The sequence below is a fragment of the Astyanax mexicanus genome, chromosome 21 (assembly GCF_023375975.1).
Source record: "Astyanax mexicanus isolate ESR-SI-001 chromosome 21, AstMex3_surface, whole genome shotgun sequence".
In the NCBI taxonomy this organism is placed as follows: Eukaryota; Metazoa; Chordata; class Actinopteri; order Characiformes; family Acestrorhamphidae; genus Astyanax; species Astyanax mexicanus.
In genome coordinates this window covers 35,556,352-35,580,001 of record NC_064428.1, presented here as the reverse complement: position 1 = coordinate 35,580,001, position 23,650 = coordinate 35,556,352, and the positions used below count along the sequence as shown (strand labels likewise).

Here is a 23,650-nt window from a genome sequence, read left to right as displayed (position 1 = left end):
GGATGTTCGCCCGCGAGCCCTCACTTTCACTCTATCTCGGAGGACGCGCGGAAAACACGAGTAAACACACGCCGGCTGGAGTCTCTCTCTGCTGGGGGTTCAGAGGCGAGCTTCCCCCCACCTCTCGCCCACCTCCAGCCCCCTATCCTCGGGCACTGCGGCGGTGAAACACGAGCTAGTTCGCTGGAAGAGCTGGAGACCGGCAGCGGAACGGCAGAACCCACGCGAACTCGTCTCTTTTTCCTTTTTTAAGGCTTTTGAGTCATATCTCTTTCTGTTTTTATTGCAGCAGAGCTGCAGGATAAAGCCCGGGACTAAAAATTAAGTTTCAGTCATATTTGTAATCGTAAAACCGCGTTTAACTCGAGATAATAATTCAACAGCTTCCTGGTTCCTCAGCCTGCAGAAACAAACAACACTGCCAGCAGTGACGCGCTGGTGGAGCGCGCGAGCGAGCCTGTGGAACGTTCGCACGAGAGTAGACCGTTTTTGAAAATTAAAAATTTGAAAAAAATCAAAAACTGGGGACCGTTAAAATCCGTTAAACTCGTTAAAATCAGTTGGATTTCTCTCTTCCTGGTGAATGGAGGTCCGTATGGGATTTAAAGCGATGGTTTTTCGATATTAAACGGTAAAAGTAGCCACCAGGAGGTGGAAAAGGTGGAGGAGAGGGAGCAGCGGCGGCGTCTCCTGCACCCTAGCCTGCCTATGGGTCAACCGGGCTCCAGCTGGAGCTGGAATTGGACCCGGGCCTGCTGCCAGGAAGCCGATGTGGACCCCGAGCGGGAAAGACTGTGGGCCGAGCTCTTCGACGAGCTGGACCTCAACAAGGACGGGCGAATCGACATTAACGAGCTGAAGATCGGGCTGGCAGCGCGGGGACTACTCCCCCAGACCTCGGTTGAGGAGGTAACATAAATATCTAGCTAACGTTGCATTGCACATGGACGTTATGTTATGCCAGTTGGGGCCAAGACGTTAGATAAAATGCTTTGGACATATTATTTGCAAGGTTACTGCTGAACATGCACCACAAGTCACGACGACACAATTATTAAGATTCTGCAGACTAGAGTGTGTGACTTGACGTTATTATGCGTTGTTTTATTTACCACCCGTTTTCTGGCAAGCCACGCCTACCTGCTGCAAGGATTGGCTATTGTTGGGTCGTAACTACCCGCCTCCAGCGTCAACGTTTGCTCTGGTTGGTTAGTTGGGTAATAGTTTGTTTCCTTTACTCGGATTGGCTAGTTAGTACTCGCACGCTACATTGTTCTAGAACGTTGTTGGAACGTTGCACCGTTTTGGAACCATTGACTACCCGTGCATACCCACCACCGCCTCCTTCGATACTGTTTACGATATTAACGCAAGAATGCTAGCCAATAGTAAGCCGAAGCCAATAGATATACATATAATAGATAGACCTCACCAGCCAATCGCAACGCAGGAAGGCGGGCGCTTGCCTGAATACAGGTGTAAAAAGAAACGCCCTTTACGTCCGCATGCCGCAGATGCCAGAGCACCACGTGACCACACCGTTTTGCAGTGCACTTCGAACGTGCGTCTAATCCAGATGTTCACCAACCGGGATTACGGCACACAGATGTGAATGACCATTAGTCAGAATCATTAACGTTTTACGTAGTTAAGAGATAGACACGTGCTCTAAATTTTTGTCTGTGTACAAAATATGTGGACAATGTGTCCATCAAACATTTGGGAGCAGTTTCCATTCAGAGATTAAACCTAGACTTGGATTAAACAGCGTTTTGAATGGAAATATCAATCAATACATGGAAATTATACAATGTCAATGATTTCAGATATTTTAGGCACCCCTTCTAATGATTTCATTCAGCTGATTTTCTGAAGTTGCTGAACCATTGCTGAAGCAGATGTGCAAATGCCCTCATGCACACATCTTATCTAGTCTTTGTAGTGGAGAAGTACTTATGGAGTCAAAAAAGGGTCATAAAGATTTTGAGTTTGTAAAACAGAAGTCACAAATGTACTGAAACTTGTAACTGCGTTTAAGAAACTTGTAACTGCATTTAAACAACTACATGCACGTAAATCCAAATCCACAAATTAACTGGAATGTGCAAACTTGAAACAGAAAGTAATATTAATAATAATTCAAATGTACAAATGTGAAAAAATATTTTAAATATATATAAATATATATTTTTTAATTTGTAAATTCAATCTTGTGAATGTGTGAATCACATGGAATTTGTGAGGTTGTAAATGTGACAGTGGGTGTTTTTCACTGTGGAGCTAAAAATCCTCTCATTCACCTTCTCTGCTGCGTGTGCGAAGCTCTAGCTGCAGTTGCGAATTTTGACCCTGTTTTGACGCCTGATTGATGGACCAATAGGAAAGCTTTATCCGGACCAATCAGATTACGGGGTTTGTTTAACCAATCAGAACAATGGGTGGGTCTCTGCAGCTCAGAGTACTGGGCGTGTCGAAAGGTGGTCCTCTATTGGTCTATTGGAGCTGACGTTCCGCGTGGCCGCCATTTTTGAGTCGGCCACCATGCGCCCCCCAGTGGATTAATTTACACTGAGGAAGGAGTTTAATAAACCGATAATATTAATAACTCTACCAATTTTTACCCGATTTACACACGGTTTGTTTTGTTACAAACAGCAGAGATGTAGTAATGATACAGGACGCTGTCACACATTACAAATATGTGCTTTCATGCTGAAATACTTTACATTATGCTCTTTATCAAAGACAGACATATGGTATAGCATATTAATTAGTACATAAATTAATTAATTTATTAATATATATATATATATATATATATATATATATATATATATATATATATATATATATATATATATATATATATGTGTGTGTGTGTGTGTGTGTGTGTGTGTGTGTATGTGTGTGTGTGTGTGAGTGTGTGCATGTACATAAATATAAAATTAATTCATATTATTAGAACATAATATAAAGTATTTCAGCATGAAAGCACGTATTTGTAATGTGTAAATCGGGTAAAAATTGGTAGAGTTATGAATATTATTGTTTTATTAAACTCCTTCCTCAGTGTAAATTGATCCACTGGGGGGCGCATGGTGGCCGACTCCAAAATGGCGGCCACACTTTCGACACGCCCACATCTTTCGACACGCCCAGTACTCCGACCTGCAGAGACCCACCCATTGTTCTGATTGGTTAAACAAACCCCGTAATCTGATTGGTCCGGATAAAGCTTTCCTATTGGTCCATCAATCAGGCGTCAAAACAGGGTCAAAATTCGCAACTGCAGCTAGAGCTTCGCACACGCAGCAGAGAAGGTGAATGAGAGGATTTTTAGCTCCACAGTGAAAAACACCCACTGTCACATTTACAACCTCACAAATTCCATGTGATTCACACATTCACAAGATTGAATTTACAAATTAAAAAATATATATTTATATATATTTAAAATATTTTTTCACATTTGTACATTTGAATTATTATTAATATTACTTTCTGTTTCAAGTTTGCACATTCCAGTTAATTTGTGGATTTGGATTTACGTGCATGTAGTTGTTTAAATGCAGTTACAAGTTTCTTAAACGCAGTTACAAGTTTCAGTACATTTGTGACTTCTGTTTTACAAACTCAAAATCTTTATGACCCTTTTTTGACTCCATAAGTACTTCCAATAGAATTGGACTCTCTGAAGCAAATAAACTTTAACTTATTGGCACCATTCCGTAAGTCTAATGCTAGGTGTGGGCTAGAAGGGTATGAACCTCCCCACTATGGAGCTGTGAAGCAGTGAAGAATGGTGCTTCATTCAATAATTTCATAGAGCATTATGTCAATAACTCTTGTTTTTGTCATGGAATGCAACCAAATCGTCACAGGAATGATCCAATAGAATTTAGTAGATAGTCTTTCTTGGACAGCAGGGATAGTTACTCCAACAACAGCAGAATAAACTAAACTCTAAACTCTTTAATACCCTAAAAACAGTAAATGTAAATGTGTCAATACTTTTGTCCAAAGATACTTGGCTTCTCTGAACAGTAAAGACAGATACTCCAACAACAGAAGGATAAACTAAACTCATTAAATTCTTTTATACCCTTGAAACAGTGAATTAAGATATGTCCCAGTTAGGCCTGTCACGATAAAAATTGTTTGTGGACGATATATCGTCCCAGAAATGATTGCGATACACAATATTTTTAAGACTATTAAATGCTACTGACATAATGGTATTAGAATAGCATAAAAAGCAATTATACACTTTTTAAAGGCAACACAATTTTAATTAATCATTTATTATAATTAGTTAGGGAATTATATACTTATAATTATATTTGTTCACCTTCTTTAGTCCACAATGTGTGTATGGAGTCACAGTTATTGAAGCATGACTCGCTCAAATACTGTTCACTGTTATATATGTGAACAAACACAAATAAAAATAAACACAATAGACAATATCACGATTATCAAAAATGATTGAGATCATGTTAAGTTATTGTACGATAAATCGATATTGCAATTATTGTGACAGGCCTAGTCCCAATACTTTTGTGTTAAGATGCATGTTTATTCTTGCTTTTTAACATTATTGTGCAATAGCTGTAAATGTATTGTGTCCCCTACACTTCCTACCCCTATACTAGCCTTTTCAGACCTTTAGCAAGCATGCAGCTAAGCTTACTGACCGCAGTGAACTGCATATGTGTGTGTGTGTGTGGTTGTGTGTGTGCTAAAAGTGTCATGACACTGAGCAGCAGTGTGTGTTGGTGGTGTTTTGGTAACAAGTTACTTCGCCCGCCTTCAGGCCATCTGTGTGAATGTGTTTGTTTGCATGCAGGAGTGTGCGCATGTGCGTGAATGTGTATGTGTGTGTGTGTGTGTGTGTGTGTGTGTGTTTTACTGCTTGTAAAAGGAGTGTGTGCACATGTATGGTTCTGCTTTTTTTAGGTTGTACACACCATACAAGATTGATGAGTGCAAAGGGATTCCTCACACACATTTTGTTCAGTTTCATTCACCTACTCACTTACACACACACTCGACTCGTGCACACACACACACACACACACACAAACACACACACTGAGACAGGACCTCGCTGGAAAAAAGGTCAACTTCTTGGAAGTGCTCCATATATGAGCAAAGAGCATGTCGAAGGAGAGAGGGGGGCTTAAAAGAAGGAGAGGAAGATAATACGCTACATGTGCAGAGAGTTAAAATGTGCTAAATGCAATATATTATACAATAATAGGGCAGCAAATAAATCATTTGTATGTAAACATGAAGTGAATTAAAAGTGTCCTGAGCAAAAAATGAAGCCACACTCCTTCTGTGTGTGTGTGTGTGTTTTCTTTGCTCTGTGGGTTTATTGCCACTTTGAATGTAAGTTCACCCTCATAAAAAGACAAGATAATCACCCCCACATCACAGTGTTTGCAGGACATAACATTAAGAGGGAAGCAGCAACAATCTATGGGGTTGCAGCATGTTTGATACGGTGCTAACAAAGCCAGGCTTGGAACCGTTGGGAAGTGTTAGCCAAAATGCTAACAGTTGGACCCTGTCGGGTTTAGAGCCAGTATGCTAACAGTAGTGATGTCATAGTTACTTTGGAAAAGTAATTTGATTACTGATTACTCCTTTTAAAAGTAACTTAAAAGTTACTTTATGCATTACTTGATTTTGACCCCCCAGAACTCACTTTATTGGAAGCTTCCCTCCACCTTTGCAACTTGTTCTGTAAGTGTGCCATTGAGATTCCAAACGTTTCTTCAGATTTTACATTCCACCCAGATTTTCCCTTCACACGTTCTCTGGTAATACCCAAACTTTAGTTATTTTCCAGTGGAAAGATGAGCAGAAACTGGGTTAAACCAAAGTACTGGGCATGTATTGTAGCCTGCTTAATCATGACAAGAAAATAAAAAGAATGGCTGTGCAAAAACAACAAAACTAATCTATAGAGAGAATTTAACATGCTGCAGCACCTAGGCAACTACACATCTACACTACAATTCCCAGAATACATTGCATTTCTCAGCATTAACCCCTTACTTTCCCAACAACTGTAAACGTCTTTCTTGTCCATTCTTTCAACACATCTAGCTGGACGCTACAATATCTTTTTAGTAAGGAAAATTACAAAAATTAACGTACAGTGACTGGTAACTTGTAACGACAGTGATAAATAACTTTAATCTGATTACTGGATTGGAAATAGTAACGTTACTGAAAAAAATGTTTTAGAGATTAGAGTAACTCATTACTAAGTAACATCACTGGTTACAAGGGATAGCAGCCTGGCTTGAAAGGTTTAAAAGGTCAGCAAGGCTACTAGTATAAAAAGCATTGCAGTCCCTTATATGGGTATACTCTCTTATATACTAGATTTTATAACATACATACCACACTGGTAATAATCACCCACTCACAGAGGCACACTGGTTTTATAGCTTCCTGTGTGTTCCAGCTTTGCTCAGTGGAACAGTGCGTTTACAGGCTTCTCACACAGTTTATATAAGAGTTAGTCAGTGCTGCCTGTGGGCCGGAGTGACCCATGGAGAATGTAGTGATTATTATGCTGTTCAGAAGTCCAGTTTGCTTGAGTATCCTGCACAAAATTGGACCATATTCAGGCTTCAGGGTGGCTGTGTTGGGTACTTTTGTCTTTGACCACTTCAGTTTCTGAATCAGTTTATCTGATTTAGCTATTTCTAGGTTTATGTTTGAGTAAAATGAACATTGTTGTTTTATTCTAGAAACTACAGACATTTCTCCCAAATTCTAAATACAAATATTTTAGTCATTTAGAGCATTTATTTGCAGAAAATGAGAAATGACTGAAATAACAAAAAAGATGCAGAGCTTTCAGACATCACAGTTTTTATGCTTCTTGGCATCATGTTCTCCTTCATCAGTCTTACACACTGCTTTTGAATAACTTTATTCTACTCACTCCTTCATGCAGTTCAGTTTGGTTTGATGGCTTGTGATCATCCATCTTCCTCTTGATTATTTTCCAGACGTTTTTAATTTGGTAAAATTAAAGAAACTCATCATTTTTAAGTGCTCTCATTTTTCCCAGAGCTGAATATAGCAGTTCTTTATTAGTCCAGGCTTTTCTGGAGTCCACAAACTGTGTTTTTTAAAAACGGATATTAGTAGAGTGCTGACTGACCGCTCCAGCCTGGCCTGAGTGTACCATTACTTTTGTCCTTATTAGGCGAAGTTTTCTTTTGTTTGGTCTCAGCTTATCTCTTTCTACACTGATATTAACCTGAGGTACTCTATGCCTGATAAGTCTACTTTCGGTTTTGAAAATACAAGTAATACACTCTTTAAAAAAAAAAAGAAAAATCTAAGCAGAGCATTATATATGTGTATTAAAACAGTATTTACAGTATTTGCAACCACTGCTGAAAACAATCCTAACTTTAGAGGAAACACTGCAATGTGATTTTTTACATACATTTAGCATTATTCCATATTTCACTGATTTTCTGTGCATCTCCAGTGTGTGTGTGTGTGTTCGTTTGCCTGGGTGTGTGTTTCTGAAGGATTGAAACGTTTCTCAGGAGCAGCATGTTCATGTTCTAGCATGTTCTCCTGGTTCTGAGGGTCTGTTAGCTGGATGGTATTAGCAGTGTTAGCAGTGTTAGCAGCGTTAGCTTGGTGGAGGGTGATGCGGCTTGTGTGTGTTTCCAGCTTTTGCATCGTGTAACTCGCTTTTCTCCGTACCCCACCTCCCCTGCTCCCTCCCCCTCTTTATTCCTCCATTCCTAATTATTCTGGGCCTCCCTCCTTCCACCCACCCTTCTTCTCCTCCCTTCTTCTGCTTTTCCACTTTTTCTCCCATCTTCTCTTCTCTTTTTTCTTATTCTTTCACTTGTATGTTCTCAACTTGTCTCTCTTTGTATATCCTCTCTTCACTTCTCCTCTCCTCTCTCTCATCTCTTCTTGTTTTGTCTTGTCTCGTCTCTTCTTGTCCTTCTTTTCTTGTCTTGTCTATTTTTCTGTTCTCTTCTTTTCTATGGTTATCTTCTATTCTCTTCTTGTTTTGTCTTTCTATTTTCTTCTCTTCTCTTCACTTCTTTTCTTGTAACTCTCTTCTTGTCTATCATTTCTTTTTCTCGTCTCGTCTTTTCTATCCTCTCCTTTTTGTCCCTCGTTTTTTTTTTCTCTTCTTGTCTTGCTCTCCTCTTCTCTTCTTGCCTCTTGTCTCTTTTTATCTTTTGTCTTGTCTCTCCTCTTCTCTTTTTGTCTCTTATCTCTTTTTCTCATCTCGTCTCTCCTCTTTTCTTCTTGTCTATCATCTCTTTTTCTCTTCTCGTCTGGTCTCTCTTCTTGCCTTGTCTTTTTTTCTCTTCTCGTCTTGTCTCTTCTCTTCTTGCCTCTCGTTTCTTTTTCTCTTTTTATGTCTCTCGTCTCTTTTTCTCTTCTCGTCTCTTTTTGCCTCTTGTCTCTTTTTCTCTTCTTGTCTTATCTCTTTTCTACTTTTCTCTTCTTGGCACTTGTTTCTTTTTCTCTTCTCGTCTTGTCTCTCCTCTTCTCTTTTTGTCTCTCTTCTCTTCTCCACTTTTCTCTTCCCTTTCTTCTTGAGCCTTTCCCCCTCCTCTCCTTTTTTCTTTCCTTTTTTCTCCTCTTTTCTCCTTTCTCTGCCCTGTCTCACAGCAGATTGTACGGGCGGGAGACACTAATCAGGATGGGCAGCTGGATTTCGAGGAGTTCACTCAGTACCTGCGGTCACACGAGAAGCGTCTCCGGCTCATGTTCAGCAGTCTGGACCGGAACAATGACGGTTAGCACTCGGTTCAGATCCTCAAAGAGTCCTGGATCCTGCAGTCCAACACAGTTTCCTGATTTCCCTGCTTGAACCCACACTACTCATAACTGAACCACGGAAAGTGCTAAACTCTGCTGGACCCAGGCCTTCAGGATTCTTTTAGTATTTCATCTGTAGTCTTTTTCCTTTTTAAACTCCTACAATAATCGTATATGTGTGTGTGATGTATTCCAGGTCAGATCGATGTCGGGGAGATTCAGCTCTCTTTACAGAGTGTGGGGGTGGATGTTACATATGAGGAAGCTTCCAAAATCCTGCAAAGGTTTGTGTGTATGAAAACATGATGTGCAAAGAGACTCTTTTTACAGCACTAAGAAATGAGGATTAGCTTGTAGCAGGTAGCTGGCTGGTTGCAGCATAATGTGTGGTTCTGTCTTTTCCCATATGTTTAAAGGTGTTCTTCCGCTAAAATACACTTTTTCTTGTTCTTTGTGAAATACAGTAGGTCTCTCTGAGATGTATATGCATGCTGTTATTTGTGCAAATATCACATCAGTAATTCAGAGCTAAGGCACAAATGGTTAGAATGTGTCTCAGCCAACAAAACTTCGGGGTGGATTTTTTTACTTTCTGGACCTTGACTACCCACCTCTGTGTGTAAGTAACTATAGGTTTAAATAGGATCTCCTGTGAATTTGGTGTTTTACAGAGACTCTTAGACTAGGTCAGTGGCTGAACTGCACTCAGCAGGGCATTATTACACATGTTGTAAAGTAACATATGACATATGACTGTTATTAGTATAAAAATGTCTTTATTTAAAAAACGTTTCTCACTGTTGTCCGTCTCGCTGGTGTCGCAATGCTGTTAGCCAATCAGAGGCAATATGTTTGCATGTATGAATATCTATGAGCAAGAGCCCTACCCACTCCTCCACTGGACTAAAGCAGTGTTATACCGGATCCCCGGATCACTTTTTTTTCACAAGAAACAGCTCATATGGCATTCATTTATACTAGACACAACTGGACATTGTAAAATGCATAAAAAATGATGGAATGAGACTTTTAAGTGACAAAACAGCCTCGCTCATATTGCTAATATAGGCTCACAGTTGTTAAACCCTTATTCTGCTGATTCTACTGTATAGTAAGAAGGCAGAAATGAAAAAATATGATATTTTAACCATTCTATGATATGTTTTGTGTGTGTGTGTGTGTGTACTTTACAGTATGGATAAGGATGGCACTATGACCATAGACTGGGTGGAGTGGCGGGACTATTTCCTGTTTAACCCTCTCCACAGTATAGAAGATATCGCTCACTACTGGAAACACTCTCTGGTGAGCGGCAACTCACTCTTACACACTCTCAAATTACTGCCGTACACATTCCTGATGATAATGAGACTGATCTTATCTAATATCTGTATACAGCACACAGTACAGTGTCATAAACCAGTGCTCCTCTGGGGCTTCAGTCCTGACCCACACCCTACAACTCACCAAGATATGGACCACATATAGCTCTATTACACTAAGACCCTTCACCCACACCCACTCATTATTAGGCCTTTGTGTATCTGTGTGTGTATCCCTGTAGATCTTGGATATTGGGGAGCACCTGACGGTTCCTGACGAGTTCTCGGAGAAGGAGAGGAAGTCAGGGTTTGTGTGGAGGCAGCTGATGGCCGGAGCCATGGCCGGATCCGTGTCCAGAACCGGCACGGCTCCATTGGACCGACTCAAGGTCTTCCTGCAGGTCAGAATAGAACTTTTTGTGGGATTTTGTGAAGTTCTTCATGCCACAGAAACACAAAAACTGTGAACCAAAACAAGAGCTTTTGACTAGTCATGTCATTTTGTGAATAACTGTGATTAATCACACTTATATTTATAGTTTTTTTTAGAGGATATTTAAATGTAAATAAAAGAATGAATGTAAGAAATGTAAAATGCTGTTATATTTATATTATGTTTAAAAAATACTAGTATATACTTGTATGTTTGAGAGAAGATAAAGCCAGTGTGGAATAAAGAATGCATGATAAATTAGATTTAAACTTTTTGTGCTTTATTGTAAAAATAGCTTGGTTGTAAGGATTTCTGGATTTTAAGCACATGCGGTCACGTGCTTCCTCCGCTTGCAGCCATCTTCGAAAGGTTTTGTGACGGCTCGGTGTCACTCAAAGCTGATCCCTGCCACTGTGAGCAGCTGCTCGCCTCAGCTCGCCTGCTTCTCTGTGAGCTGCGGCGAGCAGCTGCTCACCGTGGCAGGGATCAGCTTTGAGTGAAACAGCACAAGCCCTCACAGCGCGAGTCGGGCAGCAGCGGGCAGTTCTTGACGCAGGTCTGTAAGTACCAGGTTGATCATCAGCGTGTTGGGCAAGGCAGATTACAGTGGAAGTTGGGGTCAAACTCAGTGGTGTAATTAGCATTAAAAAAAAAATCAAATTAATTGTGTGATTTAATGCGATCAGCCCTGATTTTGCTGATATTTTCTCACAAAGTTCACTACATAGGGAAGAGGGAGTGATTTGAGAGGGGCCCTAGGTAGAGTAAACTATGTGCATGCAACTTTTTGGAAAAGTACAGAGCATTCTCCTGTTAAACGTAATACACGAGGGAGTGTATGAGGCGGGTTAAAGACATGTTTAATAATCCAGGCATTAATAAGAATATTGCTTTGGTTCCTACAACTACAAATGATTTTTTTATTATTATTATCATTAAATAAGTGATGCTTTCATTGAATTGAAAAAATATTGCCAGGTAAATATTAATCTCTTTAGCTCTTGAATACGGTAATGCAGTAAAGGTGGGCTTGTGTGTTTCGTTTGTTCTAATGGGGAACAATGAAAACACGAAGTAGCTTTTATTAGAACAGCAGACAATGTAGCTACAGTAAAGACTGTAATTACAGTGGGTGGACAGGGCTCCCTGAGAGCCGCTGTTAGTGTGGCAGGCATTGTGTGTGTGTGTTTGTGTGTGTGTGTGTGTGTGTGTGTGTAGGTGTGCAGGTTCACCTTCAGAAGTTATCAGGATAAGGAGGGTGGCCTATATTTATGGCATATGTGAAAGACGATGGTTAATATTTTATTTTGTGCTTATGTAAATATTTGATGTGTGTGTGTGTGTGTGTGTGTGTGTGTAGGTTCACGGTCAGAGCTCAGATAAAGGCAGCGTATGGAAAGGTTTGAAGGCGATGGTGAAGGAGGGCGGGATCAGAGCTCTTTGGAGAGGAAATGGAATCAACGTTCTGAAAATCGCCCCGGAAACCGCCATCAAGTTCCTCGCTTATGAACAGGTCAGCATGTGTATTTCTATTCGGAGAGAAGGTAAAAGTTACCAGGAACGGAACAATACTGTATTGTTTGCACTATAAGGCGCACTTAAAATCCTTTAATTTTTCCAAAAATCATCAGTGCTGCTTATAATCCAGTGCTCCTTATGTATAAATTCTACCAGTCAGGTATTAAGGAGCAGTAAAACCACTGCACTGAAGTACAGAGTTATACAGGAGTTTCAGTTTAGTTCTCCAGCACCGGGGCTGAAGCAGTATTAGCATTAGCTGCTAACTGCACTAAGCACTAGTATTATTATGAGTATTATGAGTATTATTAAACTGTAGCCTGCTGCTAACCCCGGCTAGCACTGCTGGAGCAGCATTAACATTAGCTTTGCTGCAGTGCTAGCTCTTTTGTCGTTCAGAGGTGAGTATTATCGGCCTGTAGCCTGCTGCTTAACCCGGCTAGCACTGCTAGAGCAGCATTAGCATTAGCTTTTCTGCAGTGCTAGCTCTTTTGTCGTTCAGAGGTGAGTATTAATGGCCTATAGCCTGCTGCTTAACCCAGCTAGCACTGCTGGAGCAGCATTAACATTAGCTTTGCTGCAGTGCTAGCTCTTTTGCCGGTTAGAGGTGAGTATTATCGGCCTGTAGCCTGCTGCTTATCCCGGCTAGCACTGCTAGAGCAGCATTAACATTAGCTTTGCTACAGTGCTAGCTCTTTTGTCGTTCAGAGGTAAGTATTATCGGCCTGTAGCCTGCTGCAGAAAATAGGCGTTTATAAATAGTGCATCTTATAATCTGGTGCACCGTATAATCCGAAAAATACGGTACATGATTATAAGTTTAGACTGATATGTGTTATTTTTATTGAGCTACACATACAGAAGTAGTGTAATAATCCATCAGATTCAGGCAGCTTCAATATTCTCACACAGTTCCTGCAGATTGTGCGATAGGGGTATAGGAGTGTTTATGGAGGTAGGCTCCTGAGATTGTAGCAGCAGCAGCAGCATGTGAACGAGCATTATCCTGCCAAAACAGTGCTCTGGAGTGTGCAGAGTTCAGTAAAGGTAAAGCCACTGGTTGCAGGACCTTATTAACATAATGTTGGGCTGTTAATATACCAGTAATGATACCTCAAGACAAAAGCTGTACTTTTGGAGGTGTGCTACTTGGTTGTTTCACATCCGTCTTGTTCACCCCTGATATATGTGAATACTGTATATATGTTTATGTATATATATATTTTTTCTTTTTTGCTGCACTCATGTCTCTCCCTGCAGATTAAGAGGATGATGAATGGCAGTAAAGATGGAGGGAGTCTGAAAGTGCAGGAGAGGTTCATCGCTGGATCACTAGCAGGAGCCACTGCACAGACTATTATATATCCTATGGAGGTACACACACACACACACACTTAAAAAAAGAGAAAACCTACAGAATGTAATGTAATAATAAATGTGAGAGAGAAGCTTCCAATAAAGTGAGTTCTGGCAAAACTGTTATGTTGAGGCGGCATTAACTTAAAGGTAACTAAGTTACTTTTAAAATCAAGTAATTTATAAAGTAATTTTTTATTTTTAAAGGGTAATCAGTAATCTGATTACTTTTTCAAAGTAACTACTGTATACAATATAGATCAAATTACAGAGAGTAAGCTTTAGTGCTGGATGAAGTGTTTGTTTCAGATCGGCTCAGTATAACAACAGCAAAACAGGAAAATAAACGCTAATGGCCGAGGCAAACCGAGCTCAGCTTACAACACACACACACACACACACTCTAAAACATGTGCACACACTTAAAAACCACACGTTTCAGGGCCACAGGCTGCTGCAGGCTTGTTTTTGTACACAGCCCTTCCTGAGCTGAAGCAGGGAAACAATCAGATGTGAAGGACGGAGCTGCTGCAGCCCCAGTGCTGCCTCTCTAACTCCTCTCTAATAAAACAATATCAGACAATAACTGTAAAAGTGAAGCATGTGCTTCCTGTTTCCAGCTACATGGTTGCTGTGGTATCCCACATGAATTTTTTGATGATGCTAGGGTTGGTCACATTGTTTTCGCAGTTGGTCACTGTAGTATTGTTAAGTGGTTGCCATGGAGTCTTAGGATATGTCAGAGTGCTTGCTAGATTGGACCTAAGTTGTTGCTGTGGTATCCTATGTGGTTGGTTGGGTGTAAGCAGTGCATCGTCATTACATAAAAATCGTGTGCCACCCTTTTGCATTTTCTGTGCTGTTGCTACATGTTTGCTATGGTATTGCAGGTGGATACTGTGGTGTTAATACCAGTAGTTGTCTGCTATGTGGATCCTTGGTGGTTGCTGTGGTAACCCATGTGGTTTGTTTGATGTCACAAGTGTAATTGTATCATCTTAACATGTTTGATATTATATTCTAGGTGGCTTTGTTGTGGTGTTGCTAAGGGGTTGCTATGGTGTCCAAAGTGGTTGCCATGGTGTTGCTAAGTGGGTGTTACAGTAGATGGTTAATATGGTTTCAATAAGTGGTTGCTCTGGTGTTCCAGGTGGTTGCTTTGGGGTTGCTAAGACTTTTTGTCAGTTTCCTGCCTGATATTACACATCTATGTATTCCTGACCTTACTGATCTGAAATGATTAAGTGGAGTGGAGAGTGAACAGACAGGTTTCCGACCATTCTCGTTTTTCCGCCCGTTCTTGGGCTCCCTATCTTCTTATGAGGCCATTTTTCCCCAGCCGTGTCCCAATTCAATAGCCGGAGCAGCTGTAGTGTATTGGAACGCAACTCTGACGACATGGATTTCCTTTTTTCTTGGGTTTACCTGCTTTGAATTCAACTGTTCTGCAATTGGGTTCAACAACCCTCTGGGCTGGAGAGCTACTAGTGTGTAGCACTGCATCCCATTACACTTCATTTTAAGCCAAACTTATCACCGACCTCTCTGCTTTATAGTGTTTAAAATCTCTCTCTCTCTCTGTCTCTGTTCAGGTGCTGAAGACTCGTCTGACCCTGCGTAAGACCGGTCAGTATTCAAGTGTGGTGGACTGCGCTCGGCAGATCCTGCAGAAGGAGGGCGTGCTGGCGTTTTATAAGGGCTACATCCCCAACATACTGGGCATCATCCCCTACGCTGGCATCGACCTGGCTGTATACGAGGTGTGTGTGTGTGTGTGTGTGTGTGTGTGTGTGTGTTCTGTGAGATTTTGTTGCCCATTCTTCTTTATAAAACAGCTCAAGCTCAGCCAGGTCTTGCCACAGATGATTAATGGGATTTATTCCCAGTATTAGAATGGGCCACTGTAGCTCTGGCTGTATGTTCAGGGTCATTGTCTTCCTGGAAGGCAAATTTATACATAAAGTGTATTTGTACTGAGACTTAATTACACACAGCTGAACTATATTAACCAATTAAGTGATTTCTGAAGGCTACTGATTGCGCTGGATTTTGTTTAGCGGTTTCAGAATAAAGGGGGTTAAATTTTGCATGTCACTCTTTTCAGATATTCATTTGATAAAAATTTTGAAAACCATGTATAATTTTTGTTCCACTTCAAAATGATATGCTATTTTATGTGCTACTATTATGTGCTCTCTCTCTCTCTCTCTCTCTCTCTCTCTTTCTCTCTCTATTTATATCAGACTCTGAAGAACACCTGGTTGCAGAGACACAGGTGTGATTCGGCTGATCCAGGTGTGTTGGTGCTGGTGGGCTGTGGAACTGTGTCGAGCACCTGCGGCCAGCTGGCATCGTACCCGCTCGCCCTCATCCGCACACGCATGCAGGCCCAGGGTGAGGCTACTCACTGAATAATCTCTTACACTGTAGCAGTTACTGAATCATAGCATAGCATTTATAGAATCATTTAAAGTAGATTCTGAATTATTAATTGTAAATACAATATCACGGATAGTAGATACTTAGTTACATATAGCAGCTGCTGAATCATTTATAGTAGATATATTATAACGGATAATAGATACTCAGCCATTTGTAGCAGCTGCTGAATTGTTTATAGTAGTTACTGAATCATTCATAGTAGTTTTGAATCATGTAGATACTGAATCATTTATAGTTGATACAGTATCATGTACAGATACTGAATCATTTGATTTCAAATACATACTGAATCATTTGATTTCAAATAGATACTGAATCATTTGATTTCAAATAGATACTGAATCATTTGATTTCAAATAGATACTGAATCATTTGTTTTCAAATAGATACTGAATCATTTATAGTTGATACAGTATCATTTATAATAGACACAGAATCATTTAAAATATGAATCATTTATTTTAGATTTAGAATCACTCATGGATCTTTTATACTGAATTGTTTATAGCTGTCCATAGCAGGTACTGAATCATTTACAATTGATGCTATATCATTAATAGTGGATCCAGAATCGTTTCAAACAGATACTGAATCATTTACAACTGATGCTATATCATTAATAGTGGATCCAGAATCGTTTCAAACAGATACTGAATCATTTACAACTGATGCTATATCATTAATAGTGGATCCAGAATAGTTTCAAATAGATACTGAATCATTTATAATTGATACAGTATCATGTATGATAGATACAGAATCATTTAAAGTAGTTGCTTAATTATTTATTTTAGATTCATAATCCCTTATGTATCTTTTATACTGAATCGTTTATGCTGTAGCTGTTCATAGCAGGTACTGAATAACTGATGCTGTATCATTTATATTGGATCTAGAATAATTTCAAATAGATACTGAATCATTTGAAGTAGTTAACTGAATCATTTTTTTTAGATTCTGAATCACTTATGTATCATTTATACTGAACTTATGCTATATGATTTATATCGGATTCAGAATCATTTTGCAGAATCATTGTAAATAGATACTAAATTACTTTACTGCGTACTGAATCATTTAGGTCAGATACAAAATCATTAAAAATAAATGCAAATTAGTAGGCAGAGCCTGGGTTTGACTGGCTGTCCGAGGCTATTGGCCAGTAGTTCATTCAGTTAGGGGGGGTGGAACTGAATCAGTGAATTGGTTTGCCAGTGATTTTTTTTCTAATTCATTCCCCCACAGCCTCAGTGAAGGGTGGTCCTCAGCTCTCCATGCTGTCTCTGTTCCGCAGTATTGTGGCTCAGGAGGGCGTGGTGGGACTTTACCGCGGTATCGCCCCAAACTTCCTGAAGGTCATCCCTGCGGTCAGCATCTCCTACGTGGTGTATGAACACATGAGGAAAGTACTGGGGGTGGGAGCCAGATAGAAAGAGACTGTAGCAAAAACTTAAGAAACTTCAGAAAACTGTTATTGGAGCCAAAATTTCACTTCTTACATTAATAGATGGACTGAAGATGGGCTGACATGATACAGATCAAAGGGCTTTTCACATGGCGAGAGGCAAAGACATCCTTACACTCCTATAATGACAATCAAACCTATACAGTTGGCTCTCTTTCTGAATTTGCCTAGGGTTATAAATAGGGGTGGGCGATATGGCCCTAAAATAATATCACGATATTTCATGGTATTTTCTCGATAACGATACTCCTGGGGATATGACAAAACACTGAATTTAAAAAAATATTTTAAGAATACACTACTGCAACAAAATAAAAATTAAATGATATTATTGCATACGATATGATATTACACACTTCTAACTGAGATATTAAAAAATACAAGAATTTGATCAGATTTGTAACAGAAGTCAATAATCCAAAATGTCTTGACATTAATAATAATGCACTCCAAATATCTCCATATATCCAGGATAAAAGTATAATAAATGATACTGGACAGATATAATCTGTCTGTAGTAGATATATAATGGGAAATGACAACAGTGTGAATTTTTCTTTTGCTAAAAACATATATATAAAAACATATATATTTTAGGGTATAATATTCGTTCAGTATATTCAAGCTGAGCACAAAGGGCAGAACACTATAGGCTTCCAATATAGGGTTACAGTTATATTGTATCATATTGACCAAAATTAAGAAATATAGATCATTATATAATGTTTGGCCATATCATCTATCCCTAGACTGTCACTTTAAATGAAGATTTAATGTTTTTAATAGAGTTTTCTAATATACTAGGAGGTGATTTGTCTCATGTCGTGTGAAAAGTCCATATTAAATGATTAAAATCATTGCTTTCCAGTGAAAAACAAGTATCTCTCATTTTTGTGGATTTTTATTTTACTACATAATTTGAACACACAAACTGTTCCTTTGAACTGTGTTAAAATTTCTTGACTCTTTTTACATTGACTTCCATTGAAAGTTTAGAAGATTTTATCTCTCACCTTTAAAGTTGCTGTTTTGGAGATGCATGATTTTCATTGGACAGCGATGAAATTGTGCTTTGAAAGATCTGGATTAAATGTGAACGGACCAAACGCAACAGTAAAGTACCGAAGGACACAGTTGTTTGTTCCCACTGTCCAAATGGACCAAAGAAAGGACCAAGAGTATGTCCATTAAGTTTCAGTTAAGAGGGCTAAAGCAGTCATGTGAACAACAGATCAATAGGTCATCAATATAGGTGAATAGCTTGTTTATATATTAAATATGCAATCTGGGACGGTGCTTTTTAAACTTGCCGAGGCGGCTGCCATCGTTTTCACATTGAACGGTTTATATTAGTTAATTGTACAGTTTTATTGTTTTATTGTTTATTTTGATTGTTTACTTGTTTGCTTATTTGTCTTGTTGGTCAACAGGGTCCTGATATTCAGGCTCACAGACCATTCTCATCAGGAGGTGAAATGACGTGTGTGTTAAACCTGAGAAAAGTGTGTGTGTGTGTGTGTGTGTGTGTGTGTGTGTGTGTGTGTGTGTGTGTGTGTGTGTGTGTGTAGTACGCATATGAGTGAGCATGAGGTATATTTTAATGTGTGTGTGTGTGTGGGTAACCCTGTACATGCACTGCATACAGCACCAGTCAAACGTTTGGACTTTTAATGAATGTACATTGTTTTTTTTTTTATTAATATTTTCATGCATTTATGTCTGGAAAAAACAATTCATAACACATCAATGCAAGTAGTAATAGACCCAGAACTCATTTATACTAGATAAAAACCCGATCACTCAAACCACTTTAGGAGGTGGTCTCAGATGCACTCAAAACAGATTCAAATGCCATCATTCAAATTGTTCACTTTAAGAGGTGGTTTGAGACACACATTTAAAACAGATACAAATCCAGTCACTCAAACCACTTCAGGAGATGGTCTGAGACGAATTATAGCAGATATGTACAAATCCTATTACTCAAACCACTTCAGGAGATGGTCTGAGACTAATTTAAAGCAGATATGTACAAATCCCATTACTCAAACCACTATAGAAGGTGGTCTGAGACACACGTTTACAACAGATACAAATCCAATCGCTCAAATCAATTCAGGGGGTGGTCTGAGACACATATTTAAAACAGATACAAATCCAATAACTTAAACCACTTCAAAAGGTGGTTTGAGACACACATTTAAAACAGATACAGATCCGTTTACTCAAACCACTTCAGGAGATGGTCTGAGACGGATTTAAAGCAGATATGTACAAATCTGATCACTCAAATCATTTCAGAAGATGATCTGAGACACATTTAAACTACATGTTAAAGCAGTGTAAACACATCTGTCCATTACAACCAAAACACCAGTAATAATTGAATGACTGATTCAATATGACTGATAAATGTTCCACTGACCAAAATACCACCCTGTTACAAAAGCCTCACATATTAGCAATACTTTAACTTTATTTAATTAACTCTCATGAGTCAGTATGTCCAAACATTTGACTGGTAGTTTGTTTAAGAGAATGAAATGTATTTTCTTAAGGATTAATGGAGTGGAGTAATGAGAATGAGGTATGGGGAATGTCAGGAAAGTGCCTGTTATAGAGAACACACTGTGTAGTCGGGCTGGACTGAGAATCTCTTGCCTACTGAAAGCTTGATTAAACAGTGGTGTGGAACAGTGGTGTGGAACGCCCCCTGGTGTTCCCTGTGTTCCAGAATCAGCCTGAGATACAAGAGGTATTTCTCCAGTTCTGGAAAAGAACGCTTATCTAGTCAGGGCAGACCTGGAACGTTCTAAAAAAGGTGATGTTCTGCAGCTCTATGGTTCCAAATACTGAAGAAGCTCATCCGCACAAGATAAAGACATGTTCTTAACCTGTATAATCCTTTTTTCCTCTCTTTTTTTTTCTCTTTTGTTTGGAGTTTGAAGACAATGGACGATTTTTTGTACAAAGCAAGCTTCCTCAAATAAGCAAAAATCAATTCCAAAACAACAGAAAACCTGCTGACTCTGAAAAACTACAGTGGACAAAAGTATTGGGACACCTACTTTTTCTCACAAATTCAATCTTTTGATGGAGTAACTGTCTCTACTGAACGAATCTTTCTGAAACACCTCACATGCTGCACACTAATACCTGTATAAACGTCTCCTTCACCAACAACAAAAAACTCATATTAGAGAGACGAGAGACTCGTAGCTTTATAAAGGGAAATGGATGAGTTAGCAGCTCATATGTGGAGCATCTATTGCTGGAGTGGAGAGTAAACAGCTGCTCTGAAGTTCATGCTCCGGTCCAGGAGGTGAAAAAAGGACAGGTGGTTTGCTTTTGCTGTTTTTGCAGCTATAGCTGCACAGCTGCACCAAGAGATGCAGTGTGGGTACGAGAGAGAAGCATGTAGTGCTAATGCTAATGCGTAAAAGTGTAAAAAATATGCATGAATTCAGATTTGACTGTTCACATTCATGTCGCATGTCCGTGGATCAGATACTTATCCAATTTAGGACCGAAAGAAAGATTGGAAAAATCGGATTTGGCACGTTCACACAACTATGAAAACATTGTATCTGAGCCACATTGAGCAAAAAATCAGATTTGAGGCACTTCAGCCTGGTAATGTGAATGTAGCCTCTAATTCCAACAAATATTTAAAAAATTTAATTAAAGTCTTTGGCCTAGACAAAATTAACAGCCCATGCAAAAAACAGAAATAAATAATACATATCAAAGAGAAAAAATAAGATTTATTAGATAATTTCACTTGCTAAGATTTAGTTTTACCTTAATTGAAGTGTATAACATCTGTACCCTCTTAGATCCTGCCATATATGGAAGTCATGGGGCGGAACCAACCACTTGGGCAACAGGGTGGGGCCAACAGGCGATAATGAGGGAAGAGACAATATGTCAGTATTTGAGAGCAGCAACACAGATATTAAAATAGAGGTTGAGGTAAATGTTACAGAGCATTAGAGTCTCCTAGTAGAACTTTATCTGAAGCTTTTTTTTCTTTTTCATTAGGCATGGCGCCAATTGGTTCATGTTAAGTTAACCAGACAAGCACATCTGTGTCAACAGCAAAGCATGTAAAAGCATGTAACTAAATTTAAGCAGTTGAATGCATTAATTAGAAGAGGGGGTGTCCAACAACTTTTGTCCACATATTTTGCCTGAATGTTTCCGTATTCATGTTGAACTGATGTGGAATTCAGCAGCTGTGCTTCAGAATCAGCAGGTTTTGTGTTGTTTTGAGGGAGTTCAGGGAAACTGCGGGTCAGGGCAGGTCTGAGAGGGCAGAGGTTAGGTAGTGAGGAGGCGCTGGAGTATCTCAGTAAGGTATTAGCCAGACATTAGACCTGTTCGTCCAATAGGAGAAGAGGTAAGAACAATCAATCGTATTGGTCAGTCTTAGCTTTCAGTTTTAGCTTGGACTGTCCACTTTAGTAAAAAAAATGAAAGTTTTTATATTAGATGCTCTCTAGCTTTCACTGGAGTCTCAGTGTGCATGACCTCCTGACCTTAACGGTTGCATTTTAACTTAACTAAAGAATCAGATGCATGCAAATAAATGTGTGTGTGTGTGTGCAAACCAAACAGTAACAAGCGCAATGACCAATAGAACACTACTGTTTTAACTGCACTCTGAAAAAATGAAGGTGCTACAAAGGGTTCTTTGCGAGTGATGAAATAAAAATAACCTATTTTTTTATTTTATTTTAACTAGCAATGCAATGGATGCACATAATCTGAAAGTATTATTTAAAGAACCCTTCTTACCACCTTTATTTTTATAAGTGTAGATTATTTGGACTGAATGGAATTTAGTATCATCACTGAAGAAGAATCTGAGAATATTTACATCCACTTTTTGCTGTTTGCTTGTTTTTTTATTATTTTATGCTCTTTAAAAACTGCCTCAATATCCAGAGGAAGAATGTGGTAGTTTCAGGCAACACTGGGAACAAATAGAGATACAAAGTTTTTATTGCTTTATTCAGATAAAAATTATTTTATTGCATTACTGTTATTTTATTGATTGAATTTCTGTTTGTTTTAGTGAAGAAAAAGACTGTTTGTACTTTTATGAATATATAACAAACATTTTTTGACTTTTTGCCTGAAAGAAAACTTTTTTTGTGGTTGAATGCATGCTAAAAAAGGTTGTATGTGAATATAAATGATAAATTATTAAATTATAATCATGACTTAATCTAATTGTCTTATCTATTTTTTCCATCACACAAGTTAGTGTCCAGCATTCCTGCAGAGTTATGATTGATTATAAAACATTAGATAATTTAAAATCCTCTGATGAGTCTATTAAACTAAAGTATTAATTTTATCATCATAAATTTCAAAACTACAGAGTCAATAATCCAAGGCTAGATTCACACAACAGGTAAAAGTGCCACAAAACAACATTTTCTCACCAAATTGAATGTTTATTTAGGCTTTTTAATTATAATGTCTAATATACTTTGTCATTTGTCATTTAGATATGCCCACTTCTGTAGTTTGTGTCATTGGATCCTTTTTATCCTCTTTTGATAATGCAGCAGTGCACTCCTGTGGACACGTTTGGCCATGTCATTATAAACCCTGAGCAGTTGCAATGTGTGCCTTCTAATTTGGTGTGAACAGAGACATCAGTCCAAATATTTATGAGGTCTGCTATCTCAGATCCAGTCACATTGCCCATTACCACGTGTCATTCTATTAAACGATTATCAGTGTTTGATTATCTTTAAAATGCGGAGCTTTGTGGGGCACCCCATATATCGTCTGAAAATTTCCTGAAGCACTGAATGTAAAACATTAAAAGATTTTATATGCCTGTATTTTTTATGTTTTGAAGATTAAAAAAAACCCAAAAAAACAACATATTAAAAAAGAGCAATTAAGCTAGTTAGTCCTGTGGCACTTAATGGCCACAGTTGCTAAAAGAAAATATACTTTAAAACCCCTATAATAGGGTTTTGTTGTCTAGAAAGGTGAAAAAAACACATTCGTAATATACCTAAAACAAATTTTGGAGTTTAACATTTTAAGAGTTTTGTTGTCTTAACTATAAAAAAAATAAATGGATAAAATATACTTAAACATGTAATTGGGGTTTTGTTGTCTAAAATATAAAAAAAATGCATTAAATTTACTTTAAAAACATTTAAAGGTTTTTTGTGGTCTAATATACTTCAAAAACACGCCCCGCCTCCTGTCAACAATTGATTGGCTGACGCCTCCGTCCATCTGCCTGAAACGATCTCT

At 38.8% G+C, this 23,650-nt stretch overlaps 1 protein-coding gene across 3 annotated transcripts; it reads left to right on the top strand.

The window, feature by feature from the left end:
• The first annotated feature begins 35 nt into the window (after positions 1-35).
• On the top strand, positions 36-22,595 carry slc25a23a (solute carrier family 25 member 23a). Of its 3 annotated transcripts, XM_049469750.1 has the most exons (12): positions 36-909; positions 8,680-8,806; positions 9,026-9,113; positions 10,023-10,134; positions 10,394-10,552; positions 11,945-12,097; positions 13,363-13,476; positions 15,051-15,218; positions 15,702-15,852; positions 17,146-18,889; positions 18,934-19,427; positions 19,670-22,595. In XM_049469750.1, exons 1-10 carry the CDS (start codon positions 709-711, stop codon positions 17,328-17,330), a joined length of 1,458 nt encoding a protein of 485 aa, XP_049325707.1. In that variant the 5' UTR covers positions 36-708; the 3' UTR covers positions 17,331-18,889; positions 18,934-19,427; positions 19,670-22,595. The 3 variants fall into 3 exon arrangements, with proteins under 3 accessions (XP_049325707.1, XP_007229594.1, XP_007229593.1); XM_007229532.4 differs by having other exon boundaries at positions 8,683-8,806; positions 18,934-22,595; XM_007229531.4 differs by having other exon boundaries at positions 18,934-22,595.
• The last annotated feature ends 1,055 nt before the right edge of the window (positions 22,596-23,650 follow it).